The following is a 26,766-nucleotide window of genomic DNA, read 5'->3' as shown; positions in this document are numbered from 1 at the left end:
ATACAGCCCCTCTTTCTTTACCCCCACAGAAAATAGACCAGTGAGATTTCATTATATTTTCTTTCAATGTGCAGGAAGTGATGAGCCGCTTGGAAAATTAGTTTACAATGCTTTGGAAACGGCCACTGGCAATTTTGTCTTGTTGCATGAGTGGGTCCTTCGGTGGCAGAAAAAAATGGGTCCGTTCCTTACCAGTCAAGAGAAGGAGAAGATTGATAAGTGCAAAAAGCAGGTGGGCATCCGAGGTGGCCCTTGAGCAGAGGTCCCACCTCGAACTTGATGAGATGACAGAACAAAAGAGCTGTGCCTTTGATTGGCTAGCAAAGATGATTCGGGGGGCACCTGGGTGGCTCAGATGGTTGAGTGTCTGCCTTCGGCTCGGGTCATGATCCCAGGGTCCTGGGAAGCGGGGGGCCTGCTTCTCCCCTTCCCTCTACTTCTCCCCCTGCTCATATTCTCTCTCTCTCTCTCTCTCTGTGTCTCTGTATCTCGAATGAATAAATTAAAAAAAACTTAAAAAAAAAAAAGATGATCCGGAATGGTATGAGATCTGTTTAACCAGAGGGGATGGTGGGGGACCCGCCCTCTTTCCCAAGTTTTCTCAGCCCCCTGCTGCCCCTTTCACAACACTCACAAAACACGGTCAGACTTTGTTGTCTGCACGTCTTATGGCATTAATAGCCGTCCCCAGCTGGGGCTAAATAGCTTCATTCTCGTGCTTTCTGCAGTCTTTTGAAATCTTTGCATCAAAACTGAATTTTAGGGGACTAGACAGTTTGAACGTTAATTTATAATTCTGAGTTTAAGGAGAACATTTAACATTGCATATCGCACAGTTACATCATAAAGAGGTTACAAAACAGTAGGAAAGCATTGTGTTTAGACATGTGTATTTATGATGGAAAAACTGGAAGTAAAGGCACTGAAATCATAAGGATTGTCTTTGGGTAGTGACCATATAGGTAATTTGTGTGGTTTCTTCTTTTGTGTTAGTACTTACTAAAAAGGTTGATGTTGATGCTTTATAATCAGAAAGGCTTTTTTTTTTAAGACTTTTTTTTTTTTTTTAAAGATTTTATTTATTTATTTGAGAGAGAGAATGAGATAGAGAAAGCATGAGAGGGGGGAGGGTCAGAGGGAGAAGCAGACTCCCTGCTGAGCAGGGAGCCCGATGTGGGACTCGATCCCGGGACTCCAAGATCATGACCTGAGCCGAAGGCAGTCGCTAACCAACTGAGCCACCCAGGCGCCCCTTAAGACTTTTTAAAATTATTTTTAAGTAATCCCTACACCCAACGTGGAGCTTGAACCCCAAACCCCAAAATCAAGACTCACATGCTGTGCCGACTGAGCCAGCCAGGCAGCCTGATCAGGAAACATTTTTTAAAAAATTAAATTTTTTTTTTTCCTTTTTTTCTGCTGGCCTTATGGCAAGAGAAATTGCTTTTAAAAGCTGTTCACCTGAGCACCTGGGTAGCTCAGTGGGTTAAGTGTCTGACTCTTAGTCTCAGGTCTTGATTTTAGGGTCTTGAGTTCAAGCCCCATATTGGGCTCCATGCTGAGCATGGAGCCTATTTAAAAAAATAGAGAAAACTGGTTAATTTTGGGGCACCTGGGTGGCTCAGTCAGTTAAGTGTCTGCCTTCTGCTCAGGTCATAATCCCGGGGCCCTGGCATTGAGCCCTGCATTGGGCTCCCTGCTCAGTGGGGAATCTGCTTCTCCTTCTCCCTCTGCTGCTCCCCCTGCTTGTGCTCTCTTGCACTCTCTCTCTCTCCCAAATAAATAAAATCTTTAAAAAAAAAAAAAAAAAAGCTGTTCACTAATTTTATAGTATTTGTACACTAGAGTTTGAGATCACAGAAGTGGAGAATTAATTAAATTGCTTTCATCTTTATGAACTGTTAGGTTGGCCTTATAATTTAGGGGAGGTTATAGTTCAGAACATATTCCTTCTCCTTTGAAAGTACATGTTCTATTAAATATTTTGTTTTTTTCTATTAAATATTTTACCTTTGAAATGAAATACCAGTTAATGCTGATCAATACAACATTATCTTAGTGGTGTTTTTCCTTATCAGATTCAAGGGGCAGAAACGGAATTCAGCTCACTGGTAAAGTTGAGCCATCCAAATGTAGTACGCTACTTTGCAATGAATCTCAAAGAGCATGATGACTCCATCGTGGTGGACATTTTATCAGAGCACATCAGTGGTGTCTCCCTCGCTGCACACCTGAGCCACTCGGGCCCCATCCCCGTGCATCAGCTCCGCAGGTACACAGCCCAGCTCTTGTCGGGCCTCGAGTATTTGCACAGCAATGATGTGGTCCACAAGGTGCTGCGTGCGTCAAATGTCCTGGTGGATGCAGAGGGCAATGTCAAGGTCACGGACTACAGCATTTCTAAGCGCCTAGCAGACATTTGCAAGGAGGACGTGTTTGAACAAAGCCGAGTTAGCTTTAGTGACAGTGCCCTACCTTATAAAACGGGCAAGAAAGGGGATGTTTGGTGTCTTGGCCTGCTGCTGCTCTTCCTCAGCCAAGGACAAGAATGTGGAGAGTACCCCGTGACCATCCCTCGTGACTTACCAGCTGACTTTCAAGATTTTCTAAAGAAGTGAGTATCATTGAGATTCTCTCTGATTGCACTTTACTCCTGAACTTTTTTTTTTTTAAAGATTTTATTTATTTGAAAGAGAGAGGGAGGGAGCATGAGCAGGGGGAGGGGCAGAAGGAGAGAGACAAACAGATTCCCTGCTAAGTGCGATCGCAGGACCCCGAGATCATGACCTGAGCCCGAGGCAGATGCTTAACCAACTGAGCCACCCAGGCGCCCCTACTCCTGAACTTGTAATTGTGCTTGAATGTGCTCAGCATCTGAGTGATGTGTTTAAGATGAAAAGCGAGGAACAGGATTGGGGTTTATTCTTTGTTCTTCCAACCCTTTCTTAGCCACATAGGTTCTGATTTCTTGCTTACCATTTTCATTCCCTTCACTTGCACATTCTCCTAAATTCACTTGGGCTTCGTAGTAGATTTTCAGACTGCTTTTGGGGAGTGCCTGGTATATCTAGGAAGTTAACAGGGAGAAATGCCCCAGGTATTCCAAATGGAAGACCATCTCTCTACCTCAGCTGCTGGAGGCCTCCTATCTAAAAACAGCGTTAGGAGAATCACAATTCACCCCCTTCTTAACCGTTCTTCATTAACAATGTCTCATTCAGCCAGGTGATCGAGTGCAGTGACTTCCTCGCACGAGCCATAGGATTTTCGACACCTGTAAATTCCAGGTGCACATTTCATTGCAGAGCCAAGTCTGACTGCTTTGAGAGAATCCTTATGAAAGGTTCACCTAGGCCTAAAGTTTTTGTCCAGGTCCTTCCCTTCAGTGCTTTCCAGCTTAGCCCTGCCTCTCAGCCCTGTCCAAGCCAGACCGAGGTTCTCTCAGTTTCTCTGTTAAATGAGAAATAAGATCCCTTCACTGTGGGTTTTTCCAGGCACACCCCTGGTCCAGCTTTCCTGTGGAAGTTGAGCTGGCCTGGTTTATTCCCTTCCCAGCACTCTGTCTTGTTTCTCACTTTCTTTCTTTTTCCCAGCCATTCACTTTTATCCACTTCCTACATTATCTACATCCTACAAATGAAAGTAACTGCACTTCTGTTTAAATAAGATAGTTTCTGTGTAAAGCTGAAGCAGACATGATGTACAGTCGTGGGAAGAGGCCAACTTTGATTCTTTATAAACTGTGTTCTCCAAGTATATAAACATCTTAAGATTTCTAAAGAAATCTTTTTTTTTTTTAAGATTTTATTTATTTGTTTGACACAGAGAGAGAGAGAGGAATCACAAGCAGGCAGAGTGGCAGGGAGCGGCAGAGGGAGAAGCAGGCTTCCCGCGGAGCAGGGAGCCCGATGCGGGACTCGATCCCAGGACTCTGGGATCGTGACCTGAGCCGAAGGCAGACGCTTAACGACTGAGCCACCCAGGCGCCCCTAAAGAAATCTTTTGCAATTTCTCTTAAATGCAATAGAACTTGAAAATATTTATTTAAATGCACCCTGAGGATGAGGTTGGCTAAACGGACATCAATGGAAATATGGTGACAGAACCATTGATAGACTCATTTCATTCTTCAAAATGTCACCTTTTGCTTTCGGCCCTTTATGGGTCAAGGGTAATTTAGCAAATAGCATTATGTATTTTTTAAAAAACAACACTGGGAAGTTTATGTGCAACGTCTCTCTCACATTTAACAGCAAAATGACAGACTCAGTAGCTAAAACTTTCCTAGTTTTCTTAGAGAATTGCTCAACACTCTAAGCATGTTGAACTTGAGATCAGCACTATTTCGTACTCTGTTTAACATGGTTGTTCTTTAGATTTTTTTGTGTATTCCTCTCATCCTAGATTGGTTTGATGGACGACTTGGTGAAGGAGGAGCCCGCACAGTATTATTTTACTTCCTTTGCTGTCCAGCCTCAGTTAAAAAAAAAGAAAGAAAATCATTCACGAACAACATAAGCGTAACAACATTTCATTTGTAGTTGTCTTTTTACTTCTTGGTGAATATCCTCTGGAGAAAGATTTTGCTTCATATCAGTCTCTGATAGGAAAGAGCCCAGCCTGGAGCCAGACAGCTGGATCCAGGTCCCACCTTTACCTCTTCCTCACTGAGTACTTAAACTCTCTACCTTGAGGTTTGTCCTTGTAAAATGGATCATTTTGATTTAATAATTTCATTTAGTGATTTAATAGTAAGAGCACTGCCTACCTCCCGAGGTGGCTGTGAGGACTAAGTGAGCTCACTCACACCTGTGAAGGGGCCTATGCTGAGGCAGTGTTGGGTGGCACCAGCATCCTCCGTAGAGGACAGTGCATCTGACGGGGAAGTTTCCAGGCATTTCATCCCTTTTCAGAGCTGGATGTAACATTTGCCTCTGCTGCTTAGAGCTACTCTGGTGCCAAAATGATTGGCTCGGAAAATTTCATCTTTTTAACTGAGATCCTGGTGGCTTATAAAATCTCTTAAAGATACAATTCATTCTAGGTAGGTTTTAAAATTTTCTTGATTACTGTCGCAGTTGAGTTGTGGTGACAGTGGACTTTAGAAACCCAACAGGATGTGTATACGGATGTTCATTGCAGCATTTTTTTGTACAAGTGAAAAACTGGAAATAATCTAAATGACCAACAATAGGAGAATGTGTATATAATGTGAATAAGTTCTGGTAAGCTCAAAGAGATCTTGAAGTACTGGGCTTGGAAAGATCTCTAAGACACATGGTGTAATAACTGTGATTTATAATAAATATATTTGGTCTTCACCCCTGTTTCAAGCACAGAGCTTTTTTTTTTTTTTGGCTTGGAAACTTGAGGCCAATAAACAATGCCTTCTTTTTTTTTTCTTTTTTTCTTTTTAAGTTTTTATTTAAATTCCAGTTAGTTAACATATAGTGTAGTATTGGCTTCAGGTATAGAATTTAGTAATTCGTCACTTATATATAACACCCAGTGGTCGTCACAAGTGCCCTCCTTAATACCCATCACCCAATTAGCCCATCCCCCACACACCCCCATCATCCCTCAGTTTGTTCTCTATTTGCTATTCTTACTAACGTTTTGCAGTTGACATAACTGAGACACAGACTTAATGACACTTTGTCATGTGCCTGGCCAGCACCAAGCTCTTAAAACCATTCCCTCTTTTTATGTTAATGAGGTGAGTTTTGGAACTCACCTGAGGAACAGGGCTGGTTGCCTGGAGAACTGACATGAGACCCATGAATAGAGAGGAGCTGGAACTTCCAGTCCCACTTCCCGACCTGTGGGGTGAAGAGAAGGGCTGGACATTGAATCGATCACCAGTAGCCAGTGATTTAATCAATCATGCCTATATAATGAAGCCTCCATAAAAACCCAGAAGGATGGAGTTTGGAGAGCTTCCGGTTGGTGAACACATAGAGGTGCTGCATTTCTCTGCAGGAACAGGTGGCTGTTCCTGAGCTATATCCTTTCATACGAAACTGGTAATCTAGTAAAAAAAAAAATGTTCCTTTGAGTTCTGTGAAGCACTCTAGCAAACCAATTGAACCCAAGGAGGGGGTTGTTGGAATCTTTGGTCTCTAGCTGGTTGGTTGAAGGCAAGGTTGCAATTGGCATCTTCAAGGGGTTGGGGGGCAGTCTTAAAAGAATGAGCCCTCAACCTGTGGGATCTGATGCTATCTCCAGGTAGGTAATGTCAGAATTGAGTTGAATTGTAGGATACCCACCCAGCTGGCATTCGAGAATTGCTTGGTGGCCCCCCTCCCCCACAGCCCTCCACCAGTGGAATTGTGTATAGAACCTTTTACATGAGCAAATGAAAAAAGCAAGTTGAGGATAAGATGATGTCATAAAAAAATATATATCCACAATATATCCACAAAACAAAACTAGCTTTTATACGACTGTGTTAAATGCGTAGAACAAGGCTGGAGTGACAGACACTAAAGGAGAGGAGAGGAATTGGAGAGAGATGGGGATTTAGTCAAAGACTTTATCATAATCAGTAATGTTTTAATGTTTGCACTTTTTTTGTTTTACTGATGTAATTAAAAATAATCTTAAATTTAGGGCGCCTGGGTGGCTCAGTTGGTTAAGCGACTGCCTTCGGCTCAGGTCATGATCCTGGAGTCCCGGGATCGAGTCCCGCATCGGGCTCCCTGCTCTGCAGGGAGTCTGCTCCTCCCTCTGACCCTCCCCCCTCTCATGTGCTCTCTCTCTCAAATAAATAAATAAAATCTTTAAAAAAAAAAATAATAATAATAATCTTAAATTTAGGGGAAAAAACCAGTATCTTACACAAATGCTTTTATTGTGATCTTGTCCTTTTCAAGGTATGAAATTAGGAGTGCTTTGCATTTTAGTGCTGACATAAAAAAATATAATGTTACCCTTTAAGGTAGTTACTGCCACCACTTTATAGCTACAGGTGATAAGTACAGAATTCACAATGATGGTTGGCTTTTTTTTTTTTTTTATGTTATGTTAGTCACCATACAGTACATCATTAGTTTTTTTTTTTTTTTTTTTTAAGATTTTATTTATTTATTTGACAGAGGGAAACACAGCGAGAGAGGGAACACAAGCAGGGGGAGTGGGAGAGGGAGAGGGAGAAGCAGAAGTAGGCTTCCTGCTGAGCAGGGAGCCCAATGCGGGACTCGATCCCAGGACCCTGGGATCATGAACTGAGCCGAAGGCAGACGCTTAACCACTGAGCCACCCAGGCGCCCCACATCATTAGTTTTTGATGTAGTGTTCCATGATTCATTGTTTGCATATGACACCCAGTGCTCCATTCAATACATGCCCTCTTTAATACCCATCACCAGGCTAACCCATCCCCCCCCCCCCCCAAACCCTCAGTTTGTTTCTCAGAGTCCATAGTCTCTCATGGCTCATCTCCCACTCTGATTTCCCCCTTTATTTTTCCCTTCCTTCTTCTAATGTCCTCCATGCTATTCCTTATGTCCCACAAATAAGTGAAAGTTGGTTGGTTCTTTTAAATTCATTGTTGGTAATTAGGGTCAAGTGCCACCAAGTGGTGCTACTTGGGTCATTGTCATAAAAGTCAAAGAGTTTAGATTAGTTAGAACAGTGGTTCTCAGAAACCACCTGGACAGCAGGGTGAAGCACAGATTACTGCCCAAACCACCAAAGTTGCTGATTTACTAGGACAGGGTTAGAATAGAATTTGTAACAAATTCCCAGGTCATACTGGTACTGATGCTCCTGGTCAGGGACCCCACCTTAAGAACCACTGGGTTAAAGGTATGGCTTGTCTTCACTAAAGAACAAAAATGACTTACACTTATTAGAAACAAGGTTCTAGGAATGAGAATGAAAAGAAGTATATGATAAAATGTGGGACTTTTTAAAAGTAGTCTGTAACTGTTACCAAGTTACATCATACCATGAACAGGCTTCATCCAAAGTTTGTCGTATTGGGCCCCCACCCTGCATCAGCCATCAGATTTGCTTTTCTTTTGGAAAGCTTTGGTTTTCACTGGTCCCTGGAGAAGCTTAGTGTAGGATGGCAAGTCACTGAACTATTTAGTGGGCGAGAAAATTCGTAACTTGTGCTATCTTAAACCTGTGAAAAGAAATTCTTCCATGAGGTGAGTCTTCCTAGAGACTATATATTTTTTGTCTTTTTTTTAAAGATTTTATTTATTTATTTGACGGACACAGCGAGAGTGGGAACACAAGCAGGGGGAGTGGTAGAGGGAGAAGCAGGCTTCCCGCCTAGCAGGGAGCCTGATGCGGGGCTCGATTCCAGGAACCTCGGATCATGACCTGAGCAGAAGGCAGATGTTTAATGACTGAGCCACCCAGGCGCTGCAGAGACTGTATATTTTTTGATTCCCCACTTACACCCAGCCTGGTGTTCAGCGTGTTTTCACTTAAGAGTGCATTTGGGTCCATAAACAACATGAGTTCTCTAATGTGTATTTACCTTAAAATAGACCCATAAATAAAAAATAAACCCTTTGATTAACGAGATCAGTGATCATTTTCTGTGTCGCTGAGATTCTCTCTGCCCTCTCACTGAGGTGTGTTTGCTTGGATGACAAGGAAAGATGGAATGCCCAGCAGTTGCTGAAACACAGCTTTATCAGTCCGCAGCCGAAAATGTCTTTATTGGAACAAAGTCCTGAAGGTGAGTCTGTTACCACTCTTTTCTTGAAAGCCTGTTTGACATAAATTATTTTGAAAGAACGCAGAAGCCCAAGGCTGGAATAGACTGCCTGGATCATTTTTTTTATCTGTTTTATGCTGAGCTGCGCATAAATCCATTCATTGCATGTGTACTGTGTGCACAGAACTGTTTTGCCGTCCTGGTTTTCCCAGCCTCGACGGTTGGAGTGTCCGTTGAGGTAACCTCTCTTAGTGTCAGGTACCCTTCTGGTCCCGTCACCTTACTGCCACGGAAGCAGATTTCCCTGTTGCTGCTCAAGGAACAGATTAAGGAACCTCAGTAGAGCTGGGGATGGGTCAGGAGACCCCGGTTTGGGTTCTGGCTCTATCGAGTAGTCATTCCTTTACTGTGGGTGTGTGTGTCTGTGTGTGTGTGTGTCTGTCTGTGTGTGGTCCGTGTGTGTGTGTGTGTGTCTCTGACTTAGCCCCGCCCATAACCTGGGTATATTCTACCTACTTGAAGAAGAATGAGGTGAAGAAAAGTATTGAAGGGTCCGTGCCAGGTAAGAGGTCCTTGTTCAAACTACGGGTTGGGTCCTCTTCTCCAGCCCTGGCTGTGCTGTTGGGTTTTGCATCTCTCACTATTTTTCTGATGCCTTGTTTGCCTCTCCCATTTTGTTTTGTCTCAGATTCTGGAGGACAAGATTATGTTGAGACTGTTATTCCTAGTAAGCAGCTACCCAGTTCCGCATTCTTCAGTGAGACACAGAGACCGTTTTCCCGGTATTTCATTGAGTTTGAAGAATTACAGCTTCTCGGCAAAGGAGCCTTCGGAGCTGTCATCAAGGTGTGCTGCGGAGTTGTGCCCAGGCCCTTCCGAGTTCCTTCTTGGTTCCCTTTCCGCAGACTTAGGGAGCTCTTTTTTGAGAGTGGGGAGAGAAGTAAATATGACCATTTGAAACTATGATCTTCGTCGCCTTCGCAGAGTTAAAGGCTTTACTTAAAGTCACAGTGGACACATTAAGAACGCATCATTTCCTCCTCCTTGCTTGATGCAGTGCATTAATGTGAAAACCACATGATTATCCCAGGGCTTCAAGTGGAGCCGGGCCCTCTACGTGAAGACCATTTTGCTGTGCTGTGGTTCAGAAAGAAAATTGTCCTTTTTGTCCCGTTTGCTTTTAGAGGTGCTGTGGATAAAAGGGCTGCGAGGTTAGAGCTGAGGTGGAATTCACTGGGAAATGGCTCCAGATGGTCTCAGTGGCTTTCACTTTCCAACTGTTACTGAGAAAGAAAATCAGTGGTGCGTTATGAAGGTGTGCTGTTCTTAGGTCTTCTCTTCTGCTTTCTGGTCTATTTGGGTGACTTATGATTACCTGCCCTTTGAGAAGGAGATTTCAGCTGTTCTTGTGTAATTTAAGTATTTTGACTTTAGGAGGCCCAGGCTAATATTGTTGATTAAATCCATATAAGACATGTTACCTTTCACAGAATAGAATGGCCCACCATCAAGAGGGCATTTATGCCTGTTGAGGATTCTGAGAGTGTTATTAGGAAGGGTTACTGGTATTACTGTGGAAGGTCTTTTACAACAACCCAAAAAATAAAAAGTTTTTCTGTGGTAATCAGGGACAGAAAGACAATCTTAAGTTTTCCAAAAGGAAGTTAGAGGATCATGGAAAATTTTCAACTTTCTTCATGCAAGTATAGACATTATAGTTAGGTGGTTAAATAGACCTACTGTGGCAGATATCTTGATTGGGTAATCCCAGTGCTGTTCAGGGGAGTGGGTGATTGTTGTATATATTATTCCTTTAACTCACGCCGTAATTTTGATCAGGTCCTTTAACTTGTTTGTATTTTCAATTCTTGAACGTGAGACATTATCAAACTCCCATTTCCTTACAAGTACTTAAAAATGATGAGTAGGCTCATTATAATGAAAACGTCTAGTAATTTAAGCTCCTAAGTTCTCTTGTGGTTTTTCCCTCTGAGAGGCCACAGCCCTCACATTCCATCTCTCTTTCCAGGTTAGGGTAGGGCATTTTGTTCATTCATCTGGCATTTCATGAGCAGTTGGCCCCATTATGGTTCAGGCACCTTTCCACTGTAGTAAGTGAATCCCTGGGAGTTTGCAGTGTAGTGAGCTCCACACCCCGGTCAATGACTCCAGGCATTCGTGATGTGTTCTGAGACTCAAGGTCGAAGACAGTGCCAAGACTTAACCACTGTTTCCTACTCTATTAATGTTGTAGCAGTAAAAGAACACGGGCCATAGCTTTTTGGAGCACGTTCCATATTTCAGGTTCTGTGCCAGGTGGCTCACAAACCTTGTCTTTCAGTTTCATGACGTTATGAAATAAGTATTATCCCCATTTTTCAGATGAGGGAACTGACCTTCAGAGAAGTTACATAATTTGTATGAGGTTACCTACATGCAGTAAGAGATAAATCAGCATTCATACCTCTATCTGTTCTACTCAAAAGCATGGTTTTTTGCCACTTTCCACACAAAGGTAATCTGAAACTCAAATTTTATAGTAGTCCTTTCTCATTCTAATCGAAACCTATGAGAATGATGCTTTATTTTGTATTTTGTAATCAACTAGTTCCTCCCTCTGCCCATGGGAGTTGTTCCTTTTCATCACCTCAGTTGACCTGCATATTGGGTCCGGAATGTTCTCATGAGCAGAATTTTGTAAAAGTTAACTTCAGTCAACCCAGTGGCATCCTGTGACTGCCCAGGAGAAAGGGTCTCTGTGCAGGTTGTGGAGACTTTGAAACTTTCTTTTGTATTGTACTTGTCTTTATTTTATTGTGTTCTTAATCACATTATTCTGGTCTTAAAACATATCATCAGTTATAAATCTTAGTAACAAACATCTTAGTACAAACAAAATCAATGGGCAGTAATTGTGTTGATACCAGTCTCGTTTTACTGAGCCCGTTGCTCAGTGAGGTCTTGGTCATAAGTGCTTTACTCACCTCACACATTTTATCCTAAAGTCTGTCACCTCTGAGGTGAGGGGAGTGGTGTACATGCAGATGAGAAAATGGAGTTTCAAGGAAATTAAATCATTTGCCCAAGTTTACACTGCTTGATAAGTCCGGAATTAGAAGTTGTATTCAGATTAACATTTTTGGAGTTTAATTTGTGTTTAGTGACTTGAAGTGTAAAAAAAAAAAAAAAAAGCTTGGAGAGAAACTAAAATTCTGAAACCTCATATTGACTTTAGAAAATAATTAGTATTTTTTTTTTTTTAAAGATTTATTTATTTGATATAGAGGGAGAGACCGTGAGCATGAGCAGGAGGGACAGAAGGAGAGGGAGAGAGAATCTCAAGTAGACTCCCTGCTGAGCACGGAGCCGACACAGGGCTGGATCTCATGACCCTGAGACCATGCCCTGAGCCGAAACCAAGAGTCCTCACTTAAGGAACTGTACCACCCAGGTGCCCCAAAAATAATTAGTATTTTTTTTTTTTTAAAGATTTTATTTATTTGACAGAGAGAGAGACAGCGAGAGAGGGAACACAAGCAGGGGGAGTGGGAGTGGGAGAGGGAGAAGCAGGCTTCCCGTGGAGCAGGGAGCCCGATGCGGGGCTCGATCCCAGGACTCTGGGATCATGAGCTGAGCCGAAGGCAGACGCTTAACGACTGAGCCACCCAGGCGCCCCGATAATTAGTATTTTTTAAACAGGCTTAAAATAATAATTTCTTAGAATTGAGATATCAGGTGTGATATTGGAAAAGCAGGAGTGTAATTGTCGGTAAAATTAATGATTAAAATGGAGGTCATGTTTTCTCCAGGTCTCTTGTTAAACTAAATATAGGTGTCGTTTGGGGTGAGATGTTTCCTACAGATTTCGGCAGTCAAGACTTTATCCAGTGTAAGAAGTCGAACTATGTGGCTCTCGACTGTAGCTGTTGCTTCTCACTGAGAACTCTGGGCTCCCCTTGGGGGGGCATGGGGTGACAGGCTACAAATGCTGGTCTGCGAGGCTCCCAGTGGCTGACGGGCACCGGGTTCCTTCCCTCCCCCTCCCCGCGGCAGGTGCAGAACAAGCTGGACGGCTGCTGCTATGCGGTGAAGCGCATCCCCATTAACCCGGCCAGCAGGCATTTCCGCAGAATCAAGGGCGAGGTGACGCTGCTGTCGCGCCTGCACCATGAGAACATTGTGCGCTACTACAACGCCTGGATCGAGAGATATGAGCGGCCGGTGGGCCCGGGGGTGCTGCCCCTGGACTCAGACTCGGACTCACGGCCCCAGGCACGGGATGGGCGAGCTTCGTCCCAGCCGCCGGCGCACAACAGTGGCCCCGATGGCCCAGGCAGCTTGGAGGCCACCGCGCCCCCGCCCATCCTCAGCTCCGTGGAGTGGAGCACGTCGGGCGAGCGCTCTGCCAGCGCCCGCTTCCCCGCCGCCGGCCCGGGCTCCAGCAGCGACGAGGACGAGGACGATGATGAGGACGAGCACGAGGGCGTCTTCCCCCAACCCTTCCTGTAAGAGCATCAGCGGGGGTGCAAGGCCCACGCCCCGGGAGAGGGGATTCTGTTAGAAACCCAGGCTGTCACCATGTTGAGGTACAGAATTGTGTGTTTAGAGAGGAACCAGATTCAGTCCAAAGGGGTTTATTCCCTACAGTCTTTAAAAGATCTCCAAAATCCAAACCCTGGAGAAAGGAAAAATAGAAATTCCTTTCAATACCTCATCATCTTAGTACCATTGATAGAAAGTTTTTAAAGAGCATTCTTTTGGATAAGGGCTTCCAACTCTGGTACATTTAAAAACTAACCTGGAATCTTGACATAGGGCCAACTGCCGTTCTAAAAAGTCAAGAATTACAATCCTAAAGTTTGTGCATCTCAGAAGCCACCCAGATCCGTCTTGACTTTCCTCGTTTGATTTCATCCTATCCAGTTGGATACAGTTGATCTTAACTCTTAGCTATGGAATTATAATAGGGAATTTGATTTCTTTAGTATTTCTCCGTTTCTCTTTTTAAGACCTGCTTCAGATTCTGACAGTGATATCATCTTTGAAGATGAGAACAGTAAGAGTCAGAATCAGGTAAATATATAAATAGAAATTGCACCGTTTTATCAGGGGTGGGCATGTAAGAAAACAAGTATTTGTTGTTAGAAGCCCCAGGTGGAACAGTAAAGCCTCACTCTGATAGGCAGATACAGAAACATGATTATTTAATGTATATGCTACACCTGTGTTTATTTATGGGCCTTAATTTGTCCACATAACCAAACATAACTGCTTTTAGAAGAGAGGAGTAAATTGACATGCTGGTTTTCGTTTTGTTTTGTTTCTTTAAATGAAAACCGTCTCCTAGAAGATTTGGGGGAACTTGATGTGGTTGGGGATAGGGATCGATTTAAGTAATTAAACAGCCTTATTGTAGAGTTCTGTTGGCCTCTATGACCAATTAATCCAGATTATTTATTCTCATAAACCATCATCTAGAACAGTGTTTTAGCACTGAGTCATGATCCCGTAACAGGCTATGAAATCAGTTTTCAGGGCCACAACCAACTATTTTAGTGCTGTAGGGAAGAGTGGAGACCGTGCATCACACTAGGAAAGGTAACCTGTTTGTACACCATGTCTCACGTGAGTATGTGAACTGAGTGTGATATAAAATACATTTCTTCGTGTGGACCATGGTCTGAAAAGTTTGAAAAACACTGTTCCAGGCCTTGGACCCCACTCAGTTCTGCATCTTCCTCTGCCCAGACCAGCAGAGCCCTGAGTGCTGGTGCATGGCCCTGACAACTAGGAGTGTCCGTCGTTGGTGTAGAGGAAACTTCCATGAGAGGGGGTTGAGTGCCATGACTGTATTTCCAGAAATAAAAGCAGAATTACAAGCAGTTATAAGGCTGTATTCATAGTAGATAAAGAAAAGTCTACATGTATACCCTGTTAGATAAGCACTTAAATTAATTTGAAGGTTTGAATGTATTCCCCTGCATTTTTTAGAAGTAATTCCCCCCCCTTTTTTTTTATTAAAAGCACCTTAAAGTCCATTTGGTTTAAATTTATAAATTATAGGGGCACCTGTTTGGCTCAGTCAGTTAAGCATCTGCCTTCGGCTCAGGTCATGATCCTGGAGTCCCGGGATCAAGTCCCACTTTGGGCTCCCTGCTCAGCAGGGAGTCTGCTTCTCCCTCTGCCCCTCACCCCGCTCATGCTCTCTCTCTCTCTCAGATAAATAAATAAAATCTTTTAAAAAATTATAAATTATAACCAACTGCTTTGATTTTAGCATTAGTTATGCATTTAATTATTATGAGAGCACCAAATTTATAATCCAGGTTTTGCTCAGTTAAGGGCAACATCCCAGGGGCATTCTAATTGATGAGTAGAAGCCTCCAAGAGATTAACAGTCTTCTACAGATAATCCCCAGGGTATGTAAATGATTCAGGAGTAGAACTTGATTGTTTGCAGAACAGGGGGGCTTTTTTTTTCCTTTGCTAAAGGAAAAATGTTGAGAAATGCTTCCACAAACAAACTGTAAATCAGAAACCATCAAATGCTACCTAATGCTTTTTCCTCAGCCAGTCCTTTTTCCCCAGGTGGTGGTGTTGAGGGGAAATACTTAAAAACATTTATGAGAAGAATGAAAGAACTTTATTTTTTTTATTTATTGGAGAGACGAGCAGGGGGAGCGGCAGGCGGAGAGAGGAGCAGACTCCCCACTGAGCAGGGAGCCCGATGTGGGGCTTGATCGCAGGACCCTGGGATCATGACTTGAGCCGAAGGCAGATGCTCAACCAACTGAGCCACCCAGGCATCCCCAAAAGAACTGGAAAAAAAAAAAGGGACAAGAGTAAGAAAATGAGCTGTAGGGGAAGAATAGACTAGCCATGTGGAAAAGCATTCCAGAAGATCAGTCACAGTTAAGTGGCAGCCGGGTGCTTTTCCCTCAGTGGTACAGCCCAGAGGGCGGTGTGCCTTTTGGTAATATCATCATATTTAAGTTGATTGAGCTAAAGATGGATCTCTCATCTTCTGTTTCCAAAGTAAGCCTACCAGCAAAGAAAGGTATTCCATTAAGTCTGAAACCTTAAAATATTAGCCTGTACACATTCTTCCTTTCTTACCCATAGAAAGGTACCTGTGGTAAGAAAGAATGGACTTGACTTGGAATCTTCCTGTAGATCGCACAACTGTAATACCTACCTGTTTCTTATTTGCCCCCATCATTATGCTATATGGTGACATACCTGTAAACTATACAGTAGATTCAGGTAATAGCGCAGCTGCCTTTTAATGCTGGAAGCATCTAAAGGACAGTGGCTGCGTTCTGCTCAGACCTCCCCTCTGAGGCGACAGGATGTCCGGGTGTGTGGCGGGGCGGGCACAAAGGACTTGAGGATGGTGATGGTCATGTCCCATTTCAGCTCCCATTTATGAGTTCTCCCGCGCTCCTCTTGGATTAGGATGAAGACTGCAGTGGGAAGAGCAGTTGCCATGAAAGTGAGCCATCGGCGGCCGTCGAAGCCGTGCACTACCTCTATATCCAGGTGAGGCCCTGGCGTGCGTGCGGCTCGGGTCACAGCGCCTCCCGGTGGTCGCTCGTGGGGATGTTGCAGGAGGCTAGAGCAAGTAGCAGGAGATGGCCTAGGGCGTTGGTTATGGGCTCCGGACTCAGGCCGTGTAAGTTCTCATCCTGGGTCCCCCAGTCACAGCGCTCAGGCAAGTTTCTTGTCGCATTCTGTGCGCATCCATCCATCTCAGTGACTTGTGAAGAGTAAGAGAAATCACATCTTTAAGAACACTCTGCCTCCCCGCCAGGTGAATAGGGCCATGGGGCCTTATGAGGATTTGCAGTCCTCTCGGTAAGTAGGCAGATCTTTAAGTGTCAGAAACAGTGGTATGTGCCAGAAGCGGAGCCTCAGACAAGGGTAGTGTTTCCAAAGAGACTAATTAGGTGGCTGCTTTTAATTATTCCATAATATAAGTATCTCTGAGGTTCCACTCACACACAGGATAAAGCATTTGTCCTCTAAACCACTAACTGTTAAGTCTGTACTCCGTGCATTCAGTCTCTGGACAGCTATGAGTCAGAAGGACACAGGGGAGGTGAGTCTGGAGGTGTGGTAGGATCACAGTCTGGGAGTCACCGGCCCTCGTGAGGGCTCGAGGATGAGTCAGAATCTGCAGGTGGTTATTCAGAGCGTGAGGGGATGGTCCTCTCTTTAAAAACAGTGAAATCCGTCTTCATGAGAAATCTCAACTCTGGCACTGGTTTGTAACCCATAGGCCAGTTTCATAAATCAAAGGCTACGTGCTGATTGAAGATGTAAATGATACTGCATTGTTTTCTGATACATTAATATTTAAGAAGGGGTGAGAAAGAGCCTTCTCCTGGATGTTTGGATATTTATAATGTTTTGCTCTAGACTTGAAGGTCATTGTCGATAATTCAAAGTATAAACGAGAAAGGCTCTAGACATCATTAGATTTTTAATTAGCCTTTCTTGGAAATTTGGGTTTGGAAACAATCGTGTAAAAGAAAGAAAATTTTACTTAATTCTGTTTTTTCATTATTTGAAAAATAAATTATTTATGATAAAAATTTTAAACAAGTCTTATTTTTTAATGAATAATAATAATAAAAATTAAAATGGTTATGTTGGGGTGCTGTGATAATGCCTCTTTCCCCCCAATTTTTCAAATACTATTGGTTTCTTTTCTCAAAAAAAATTAAGCCTTGCCTTTAACTACTTAAAATCCACAGCACATGTTTTAAAATGGAGGATTACATTAATTGCCATTGTCTACCTTAATTGAAACCCTATACAATCAAATGCTGCCTGATTTGTTCTTGTCCCCAGATGGAGTACTGTGAGAAGAGCACTTTGCGTGACACCATTGACCAGGGGCTGTATCAGGACACCATCAGACTCTGGAGGCTTTTTCGAGAGATTCTGGATGGACTGGCATATATCCATGAGAAAGTAAACTTTATAACATTTCATGCCTGAAAACTTACGGTTATATAAAACTTATGACAAAAAAATATTGTGAGATTGGAGAAAAACAGAAACAGAGGGAAAGTTATGGGCATATTGAAATTTATTTTTATAGGTCAGACATGTCAAAAGACAAAATAGTATAAGGTATCAAAGTTCAACGAAAAGATTGAAGGTTAGGACAGGGGTCAGCAAACCGTGGCCATGGGGTCAAACCAGCCTCTACCTGCTTTTATACAGCCCGTGAGCTAAGAATGGCTTTTACATTTTTTTAAAAAAGATTTTATTTATTTGGCAGAGAGAGAGAGCACAAGCATGCAGAGTGGGAGAGGGAGAAGCAGGCTCCCCACCGAGCAGGGAGCCCAACGCAGGGCTTGATCCCAGGACCCTGGGATCACAACCTGAGCCAAAGGCAGATGCTTAACGAACTGAGTCACCCAGGCACCCCTACATTTTCTTTAAATTTTTTTCATTTTTTAAGTAGGCTCCGTACCCAGCATGGAGCCCAGTGCAGGGCTTGAACTCAAAATCCTGAGATCAAGACCTGAGCTGAGATCAAGAGTTGAATACTTAATTCATTGAGACACCAAGATGCCCAGCTTTTACATTGGTGTTTTTTTTTTTTTTTATTTATCTGAGAGAGAGAATGGGAGACAGAGAGCATGAGAGGGGGAGGATCAGAGGGAGAAGCAGACTCCCCGCTGAGCGGGGAGTCCGATGCGGGATTCGATCCCGGGACTCCAGGATCGTGACCTGAGCCGAAGGCAGTTGCTTAACCAACTGAGCCACCCAGGCGCCCCTAGCTTTTACATTGTTAAAGGATCATAAAAAAAAAAAATTAAAAGGAGAATATTTCATGATACATGAAAACTCTGTGAAATTCAAATTTGAGTGTCCACGATAAAGTTTTATTGGAACAGGGCCATGCTTGTTTGTTTACATATTGCCTACGGTTGTGTCTGTGTTATAGCCGTGGGTTGAATAGTTGTAACAGAGACTGTATGGCCCATAACATGTAAAATATTTATCTGGCCCTTTAGAAAAAGAGTTCTTCAACCTCTGGGTTAAGCGGAAATGTTTCAACACACATAAAGTGCAAGGGCGATTCCTTGAGTTGTTTAGAATAAAGTGAGTGTGATTAATAAAGGCCCAGTTATTTGATTCTACTTGGCTTAGTCCTGTCCTTCCTAGGACCACGGCCAGAAAGTCATCTAGCAAGGGTAGAGATGAGACTGAGAAACACAGCTCAGCACAATTTATAAAGCTAGAAATTGTCATGACAATGTAAACGCTAATGGATCTAGCTTCAGGATGAAACACTACTTACATTTTAAAAATGGGATTATCTAATGCATTGGGCATTGTAAATACGTTTTTTTCCTTTGCATAATTTTCTTTAACCTTAGAATGTTTTCACCGTCCTACATTTATACTAAAAAGCCAGGACTGTAATTTACACACCTAGTTTATAAATGATTTGGTGGGGTAAGCTTGCAGGGTTGGAAATCAAAATGAATTCTAATGATGGCCGTTAGAACTGTGTACTGTGGTATCACGCGGGGTACTAGAACTGTGCGCACGTGCACTCTTCCTCTACATCTTAATTTGCTCAGCATCTGCTAATCATCTGCTGGGTATGTAATGCTGTGCCACATCTAGAAATGAGCAGACACGCACAAGCATATAGCAAACCCCATACTTGAGAGGGACTTGTTCTTTTTTGAAGGAGCCAAAATTTACCTTCATGTAACAGTAAAGAGATCATACAATAAAGTGTTTTTATTATTTTTAATTATTTCCTATATTACAGTACCTGAGACAGTAAGCATCATAAGGATGCCATTAGGAAGGGCAGAAAGCCAAGTTCATGTAACAGTTAATCATTGAGCACTTATGTGTGTGCTGGGGTTGCAAGTTGAATTAGAATCACTCTGAAAGGCTTTGTAGGGGAGTTGGCACTTGGAACTGTTGGCACAATTCAAGTGAGTGGAGAAAACAAGAATTTTTGAAGCAGGGGAAATAGTGTGAAGAGAGGAATAGGAGAAGGAATGAAAATGGTGTGTGTCTCCCCAACCAGAGATGCAGCAGGGTTTTGTGATGCCACAGAGAGAAAGAGATTGGGAACCTGGTGGAGGGAGCCCTTGGATGCCGCCAGGGAACCATTTGGGTTTGACCTCCTCCAGGACCACCAGCAGGTGGATGGGGAGATGGTGGCAAGGTCATTGGCAGGACAGTCAGGGGCAAGTGGAGAGGCCAAGACAGTCTGGGCCAGTGTGAGGGAGAAGACCTCATCTGCATCTGCAAAGGTTGGCCTTTGAAATGAGGAAACAGGTGAACCATAAACTGTGCTTGGGAAACAGTTCTTTGCTCTCTTCCATCAGGGAATGATTCACCGGGATTTGAAGCCTGTCAACATTTTTTTGGACTCCGATGACCATGTAAAGATAGGTGATTTTGGTTTAGCAACAGACCATCTAGCCTTCACTGTGAGTATTTTTCAGATTAGACTATGCCTAAAAAATGGACCCGGGTGCCTTGATTATCCTGTCTTGCAACACTTTCATGGTTATGAGTTGATTGAACTCTGCTCTGTAATCCCCAGGAAATTCTGCAAGTCTGAAGGGGTGAGCCACAAATGATGCTTAAGGCTTTGAAAGGATGAATACATTGTAGTGAGGATGTTCCACTTGAGAGACATAAAATTATTGGTTTGTGGATGATATTTAGGTCAAAGGCATATAATACTTTATGAAATAATTTGGTCGTTTGGTCTACCATGCCAGCCACTGGGCTAGATGCTTTACCCTTGAGGGGCTTTTCGTTAGTTTAAGGAAATAGAGCTCAAAAAACCATGGAACACCAGAAGAACTAGTCCTAGACATCATTATAGAATAGTTGTTTAACACGCAAAGCTAAAATAATGTGGAGTGAGAGAAATAGTGATATAAGAGCAAAAGGCAGGAGAAAATTGACATGTGGTTATGAGGACCCAGAAAGGCAATATAAAGAAATGAGCATTTTGGATGGGCCTTAAAGGATGGGTGGGAGTCCAGCAGGCTGAGATTGAAGGCAGACCAGGGCAAGAGATCTGAAAGAGAGAGAACAGCATAAGCAAAGGCCCTGGGGTGAACAGACATGACTGTTGGGAGGCCAGCATGTGGTCTGGTTGGTTAAAACTGTGAAGCGTTAGGGGAGCAGTGAGGATGCTGGAAAGTTAGGGAGTCTTATGGGTGGCAGGCCTTAAGTGCCAGAGGAAGAGTCTTATAAGTCAGAGTTACTAGGCACAAAATCTCTAGTACACACCATTAATTCTAAGGGTGGTCAGAAATTTAGATCAGTGGTAAGAACAACCATAGGGACAAAACTGTAAGGTGAGGTTAGGAGTGGAGAGGGAGAAAATGGAAGGGGGACAGTGAGGGCGTGGTCCTGAGCAGAACAGCGGGGCATTTTGAAGAGTGCTAAGACCAAGGAAGGGCCTTATGAAGGGTATCTTGATCCCCAAACCAAAGAATTTAACCTAATATCTGGAGGCTGTAGTAGTGAGTAGGTAAAGGCCCAGGCTGAGGAGGCCCCCTGACCAGGGCTGTAATCCTTTCCCTGCCACTTCTTTGTGTTGTGACCTTGGGCAGGTTAGTTAACCTCTCGGTACCTCAACTATATGACGTGCCTGATGCTAGAACCTACTTCCGAGAGTTGGCAGCAGGATAAAATGAGGGTACAGGTAAAGCCCCCGGAATAGTGCCTGCCGTTGAGAATGTGAAAGATGCTGTTACGCATGGTGGTGCCTGGGATAGGAGCCCGTGGAGTGGTGATTCAGGGTAGTATGTGAGATGGTGCTGTCACGGATACAGCTGAGAAAGGCAAGGCCACCTGAGAGGGGCTGGCAGTGACAGTGGAGAAGATTTGGTGACCAGCCTCTAGGAAAGAGGAATAAACATGGACCCACATCAGGGAACAGCAGTGGGAAAGTTAGAAAGTGAGTTTGTGGTGGTTGTTAATATGCTCTGAATCTTCCTAGTAAATAGATTCTGCTTTGGCATTCGCAGTGTGAAAATAAATTGGTTTCTCTTTTGGGGCTTTCTGCCCTGAAGGAGGAGTTCCTCCATGACGTGCCCTTTCTTCACCTTCTTGATCTCGGGGGGGTTTCCAGGGAGTCCCGCGTTAGCAGACTAACTAAACTAAAACCTTTTAGAGCACAGAAAAAGCATTATTGTAGTTACTCTGTTTTCTGTGTGTAATTTTTCAATCAGTCTTGGTTTAGAAATCGAGAGGCCATTCCTGTGGAATAACGTAACATTTTAATAGTGATAGTTGGCTGGCTTGTATTTTTTTAGGCTGACGGCAAGCAAGATGATACGGCAGATCACTTGATTAAATCAGACCCCTCAGGTAAATCCAGAAGACTGTGTATTCAATTAATGGATTAAAAAGCAGACCACAAAGGTTTTCTTCCCTTATTTTCTCTCTTTCTCTCTCTTTTTTTTTTACACATAAAAAAACTGCAAATACAATGTATACCACCTGAGGAGCTTGGAGATACATATATACCCATGAAACCATCCACCTCAATCTATCATATCCATAACCTTCAAGTTTCCTCCTGCCCTCTTAATTATTATTATTATTATTATTATTATTATTTAATTTTGTGACAGGAACACTCAACATAAGATCTGTTCTCTTAGGAAAATTTTAAGTATGCCACACAGTACAAAATTTCTTAATCCGAAACCTGTTTTTCATCTGTAAAGATTTTATTCTAAAGCAGATTACAATTACTCATTAAATTAACAAAATCATGAACATGCTTTAATTATTTTCCCCTCTTCGCTATATTGACTGTTCCTCGAAATTTCAAGAAATTAGAGCTTCAGTTAGAATAATTGGCTCTCATGGATAGAGTTACACTTTGGCCCCACACAGTAATGTGAGGTTACCTCATGACCTGGGACGTCTGGGATCTTCTCTCTGTACCGCCTCTCTGCAACAGCAAAGACCTCCTGTGGCCATACGTGACTTTGGGTTAATCCCTCGGTGAAATGCATGCAGCTGCTTCCTCTAAAGGCAGTGAACAGTTAACAGATCATGCCTCACTCCTAAGAACTCCCTCCCCCCTTTTTAAATAAAAATTTGCCTTACCTCTTAAGTCCCATTATGAGAAAGGTTTCCCTTTGTCTTGTTCCACGCAGGTCATTTGACTGGGATGGTTGGTACTGCTTTATATGTAAGCCCAGAGGTCCAGGGAAGCAGTAGACCCACGTACAACCAGGTAAAGGGGAAGCTTTCTGGGAAGGGGAGGTCTCAAGAGGGAGATAGTAGTAAGACATCAAGATCACAGCGTTTGGTGTTAATTACCAACTGAAATAGGGAACATTCATTCCCTTGATAGATATCCACACTTATATTGAGTTGACGATTCCTCTGAAGCTGGCCCTGTTGCTAAGGACCTTACAGTCCATCCATCCAAAGAGGATTTGCACTAATCTCGGTCCTAAGCTAGGCCCCAGGAATACAGAGAACAGGACAGTTGGCTAATAAGACAGGTGTCTTATTCCAGCCCTTGGGGAGCTTAGCCTTTGGTGGATGAAACAGGCAATAAACAAGTGAAAAAAATAAAATAATCACAAATTGTTAAGAAAAGAAATGGACGCCAGTGACCAGAGAAAAATAGGGGCATCATCTTCAGATAAACTGACCAGAGAAGGCTTCCCCAAGAGGATGGCTTTAAAGATAAAGAAGGGAAAGCCACATGAAGTTGGGAGCTGAGGAAAAAAGGGTATGCAGAAGAAATAGCATGCATAAGGAGAAAACTCTGAGTGAGCACTCCCTTCACACTTGGAGATGATCAAAAGGAACGTCCAAGCAGCTACAGCGTGGTGAGTGATGGGGGAGAGAGGCATGAAGTGAAGCTGGAAAGGAAGACCGGGGTCAGATGATGCAGGGCCAGCTTAGTCATGGTAAGGAGTGTGCACGGGGAGCCACCGCAGGGTCTTGAACAAGAGAGTTTGCTCCATCTGCGGCTGGAGGCTTTGCGGAAATCAGGCGGGGTGGCTGCTAGCTGGAACCAGAGTGGTGGCAGTAGCAATGGGGAGATGTGTGCTCGAGTAAGAGACGTGGAGGGGAGTTGCCAGGCATTCCTGGTGGAGCAGATGTTGGGAAAAGGAAGGATGATAGGACAGTGCTCAGGTTTCTGGTGGAGCAGCTGGGAGCAGGCTAATTGACCAAGATGGGGAGAGACAGAGGAGGAGACAGAAGGAAAATTCCATTTGGGGGGGCATGTTAATTTGGAAATGCCTGATGAGAGATCCAGTTAGAGATGTCCAGTAGGTTATTGAAGGCTCAGGACTTGAGTTCAGAAGAAAGGTCCGAATCAGAGGTATCCATTTGGGAGTCATCGGCGCACGGATGGGATTTAAAGCCATGAGACCGGATGGGATCCCTTAGGGTGAGAGTGTAGAGCTAAATTTCAAAAATATGTTAGGCAGGCAGTTCACATCAGAGCATAATTTTAAGGCCCACGGTGAAACCCAAGGATGGGTTTCAGTTCTGACAAGAAGCGCTGGGCAGTGACATGGAGTTATACAGACCACCAAATACCCAGCGGGCGTGGTGGGCGGGGCACGGTGGGCGGGGGGGGGGGGGGGGGGAGCTCCTCGGAGTTCAGTTTGCAAGATGTTAGGAAATTCTTAGAGGCTCTTTCAACCCTTTGCCTGAGCATTTACCCCCTTTGAAATTTACCCAGAGGAAACAACAACATCCAAAAAGATGTGTATGAAGGGTTCATCACAGCATTATTTAGAACAGTGAAAAATACCGGTGTTTAAAAATGAATGGTTAAATAAATTATGAGACTTCCATGTAATTGAGTACAGTATGTCATTAAAATCATGTTTTAGAAAAATGAAAAATATTCATGCTACCTTAAGGGAATAAAAGTTACAAAATGTATGGTTCTAGTTTTAGTGTGTGTGTGTGTGTGTGCGCGCGCGTGCGCGCGCGTGCATTTAAAAAAACCTCGGGGCGGGGGGGCAGCTATCTCAGACATACAGTAGTAAATATCCTTGAGCAGTGGGATGATGAGTGAGTGCTGTTTTTCTTCGTGCTTCTCTGGATGTTTCACATTTTCTACAGCCAATGTGTAGGAAATGCCACAGCAGATGTTTGTTTTTAAGGCTTGGGAGGTCACGAGTCTCTCCTACTAATCCTTGAGTCCAAATTCATGCCAGAGTTGCCCTTGAACGTGGCTTGTGTGCCTGTGAGCAGTTGGCCTGTGAACAGTCTTCCCCTCAGCAGGACTGTGCCGGCTACCTCAGGCACGCCGCCTTCTGCTCGTCATCCTCGCCTCAGCATCTCCCTACCTGACACTCTGCACGGACTCGCCCCTTTTCTTTTTTAGTTGCATTTCCGTGTTCTGTTAGGACTAGTCACATGATCTCTCTGTGGAGCCATTTTTCTGTCTTCATGGGTATGGCTTTGCAGTCAGCAGTTGACCTCTGCTGTCAACAGCAGGTTTTGGTCTGCGTTCCACTTTCGAGATGATTTGTAAAGGTGCAAAGCAGATTCCTTTGACAGGTCTCCGTTGTCCTTGCTCTTTATTTATTTTTTTTTAAAGATTTTTTTTTTTTTTTTTAATTTGACAGAGAGAGACAGCGAGAGAGGGAACACAAGCAGGGGGAGTGGGAGAGGGAGAAGCAGGCTTCCCGCGGAGCAGGGAGCCCGATGCGGGGCTCGATCCCAGGACCCTGGGATCATGACCTGAGCCGAAGGCAGACGCTTAATGACTGAGCCACCCAGGCGCCCCTGTCCTTGCTCTTTAGTGATAACTCTCAGTGTTTAGCCAGTGATTTTCTATGTCTGTGTATATAGCTAAACCAGTGACAATGAATTTTCAAGGGAAGTGTTGAGACGTTGTACCAAATATTTTATCTGTACTTTATACCTGTGTTGTTGTTGTTGTTGTTTTTTAGAAGAAATCAAGTTTTTTTTTTTCCTGGCGTGGCTTGTTTTTCCCTTATGCAAACTTGTTTCCGGCTAACAGTGCTCATCGTCTAATTCCCTGATAAATGACATATTCATGTCAAGGCTGTCTAAATACAGTTCCTTTTACTCCCTAGAAAGTGGATCTCTTCAGTCTGGGAATTATCTTCTTTGAGATGTCCTATCACCCCATGGTCACGGCCTCAGAAAGGATCTTTGTTCTCAACCAACTCAGAGATGTACGTATCAGATATTTTAATGCCTCAATTTCCAGCACCCAAATCTTAGCATGGACGTCAGAATTTAATGCAGGGTATTTTTCTGGTATTTATAATATGAAAGAGGCAGTCTTACTATTACCTATATTTCTATATTTTTTTAAGATTTTATTCATTTGAGAGAGAGAGAAAGAGTGCCTCCCAGTGCAAGTGGGGGGCAGGGGGTCGGCAAAGGGGAAGGGAGAGAGAGAATCCCCACATGCGGTGTGGGGCTCTGTCTCACCACCCTGAGATCACAACCTGAGCTGAAATCAAGAGTCAGACACTTAACTAACTGTGCCACCAGGTACGGCCCCCCTCCCTTGGTTTTAAAACAAAGGAGGGATCCAAAAATTCTGTAGATACCAATATAGTTGCAACAATGGGAATAGGTTATAAGGATAATGGATATTTAGTTCTAGAAATTAAAGGTTCCAACTTAGTGGATGTGGTGGTAATGCTTAAACAATACCCCCATGCCCAGACGTTAAAAAGGGTCTGAGGAGGATGTCAGCCGCTCGACTTTTTTTTTGCCCAGTGAAATCTTCCTCTGTGCTCTTGGGATTAATCCTTGCCTCAGTTATTGCCCAAACTACAAGGGACTAACGTTACCAGTGCATGAGGCCAAGGAAGCCCACTGCAAACAGCACTAGGATGAAAGTAGAGAGGAAGGTCCAGGTGAGGGTGATGGAGATTTGCAATTCATGAGCAAGAGATGCGAAGAGCCTTCTTTTTTCCTGAGCTACAGTCCTCTACGCCGACACTGAAAACACTCCTCTAGATATTTTTGAAAACTGTTGAATTATTTCCAGTACAGCATGGACTGTGGTGTTCACAAAGTTTGGAGATAAGTGAAGTGAATACCAT

The 26,766-nt window shown here is 43.6% G+C and overlaps 1 protein-coding gene across 4 annotated transcripts in view; it reads left to right on the top strand.

Moving 5' to 3' along the window:
* Positions 1–26,766, top strand: part of EIF2AK4 (eukaryotic translation initiation factor 2 alpha kinase 4) — a 106,276-nt gene that overhangs the window by 41,057 nt on the left and 38,453 nt on the right. For 3 of the 4 annotated variants that reach the window (XM_036110685.2, XM_036110689.2, XM_036110694.2), the window contains 12 exons: positions 75–232; positions 2,079–2,614; positions 8,589–8,695; positions 9,363–9,520; positions 12,728–13,179; positions 13,684–13,747; positions 16,130–16,213; positions 17,528–17,650; positions 20,047–20,151; positions 22,000–22,054; positions 22,855–22,934; positions 25,780–25,881. In XM_036110685.2, the coding sequence (XP_035966578.1) occupies positions 75–232; positions 2,079–2,614; positions 8,589–8,695; positions 9,363–9,520; positions 12,728–13,179; positions 13,684–13,747; positions 16,130–16,213; positions 17,528–17,650; positions 20,047–20,151; positions 22,000–22,054; positions 22,855–22,934; positions 25,780–25,881 (2,024 nt within the window). The remainder of the gene's footprint in view (positions 1–74; positions 233–2,078; positions 2,615–8,588; positions 8,696–9,362; positions 9,521–12,727; positions 13,180–13,683; positions 13,748–16,129; positions 16,214–17,527; positions 17,651–20,046; positions 20,152–21,999; positions 22,055–22,854; positions 22,935–25,779; positions 25,882–26,766) is intronic. The other variant, XM_078053388.1, reaches the window with a different exon arrangement.

Source organism: Halichoerus grypus, chromosome 8 (genome assembly GCF_964656455.1).
Source record: "Halichoerus grypus chromosome 8, mHalGry1.hap1.1, whole genome shotgun sequence".
Taxonomy (NCBI): domain Eukaryota; kingdom Metazoa; phylum Chordata; class Mammalia; order Carnivora; family Phocidae; genus Halichoerus; species Halichoerus grypus.
This window is presented reverse-complemented; position numbering and strand designations above follow the sequence as displayed.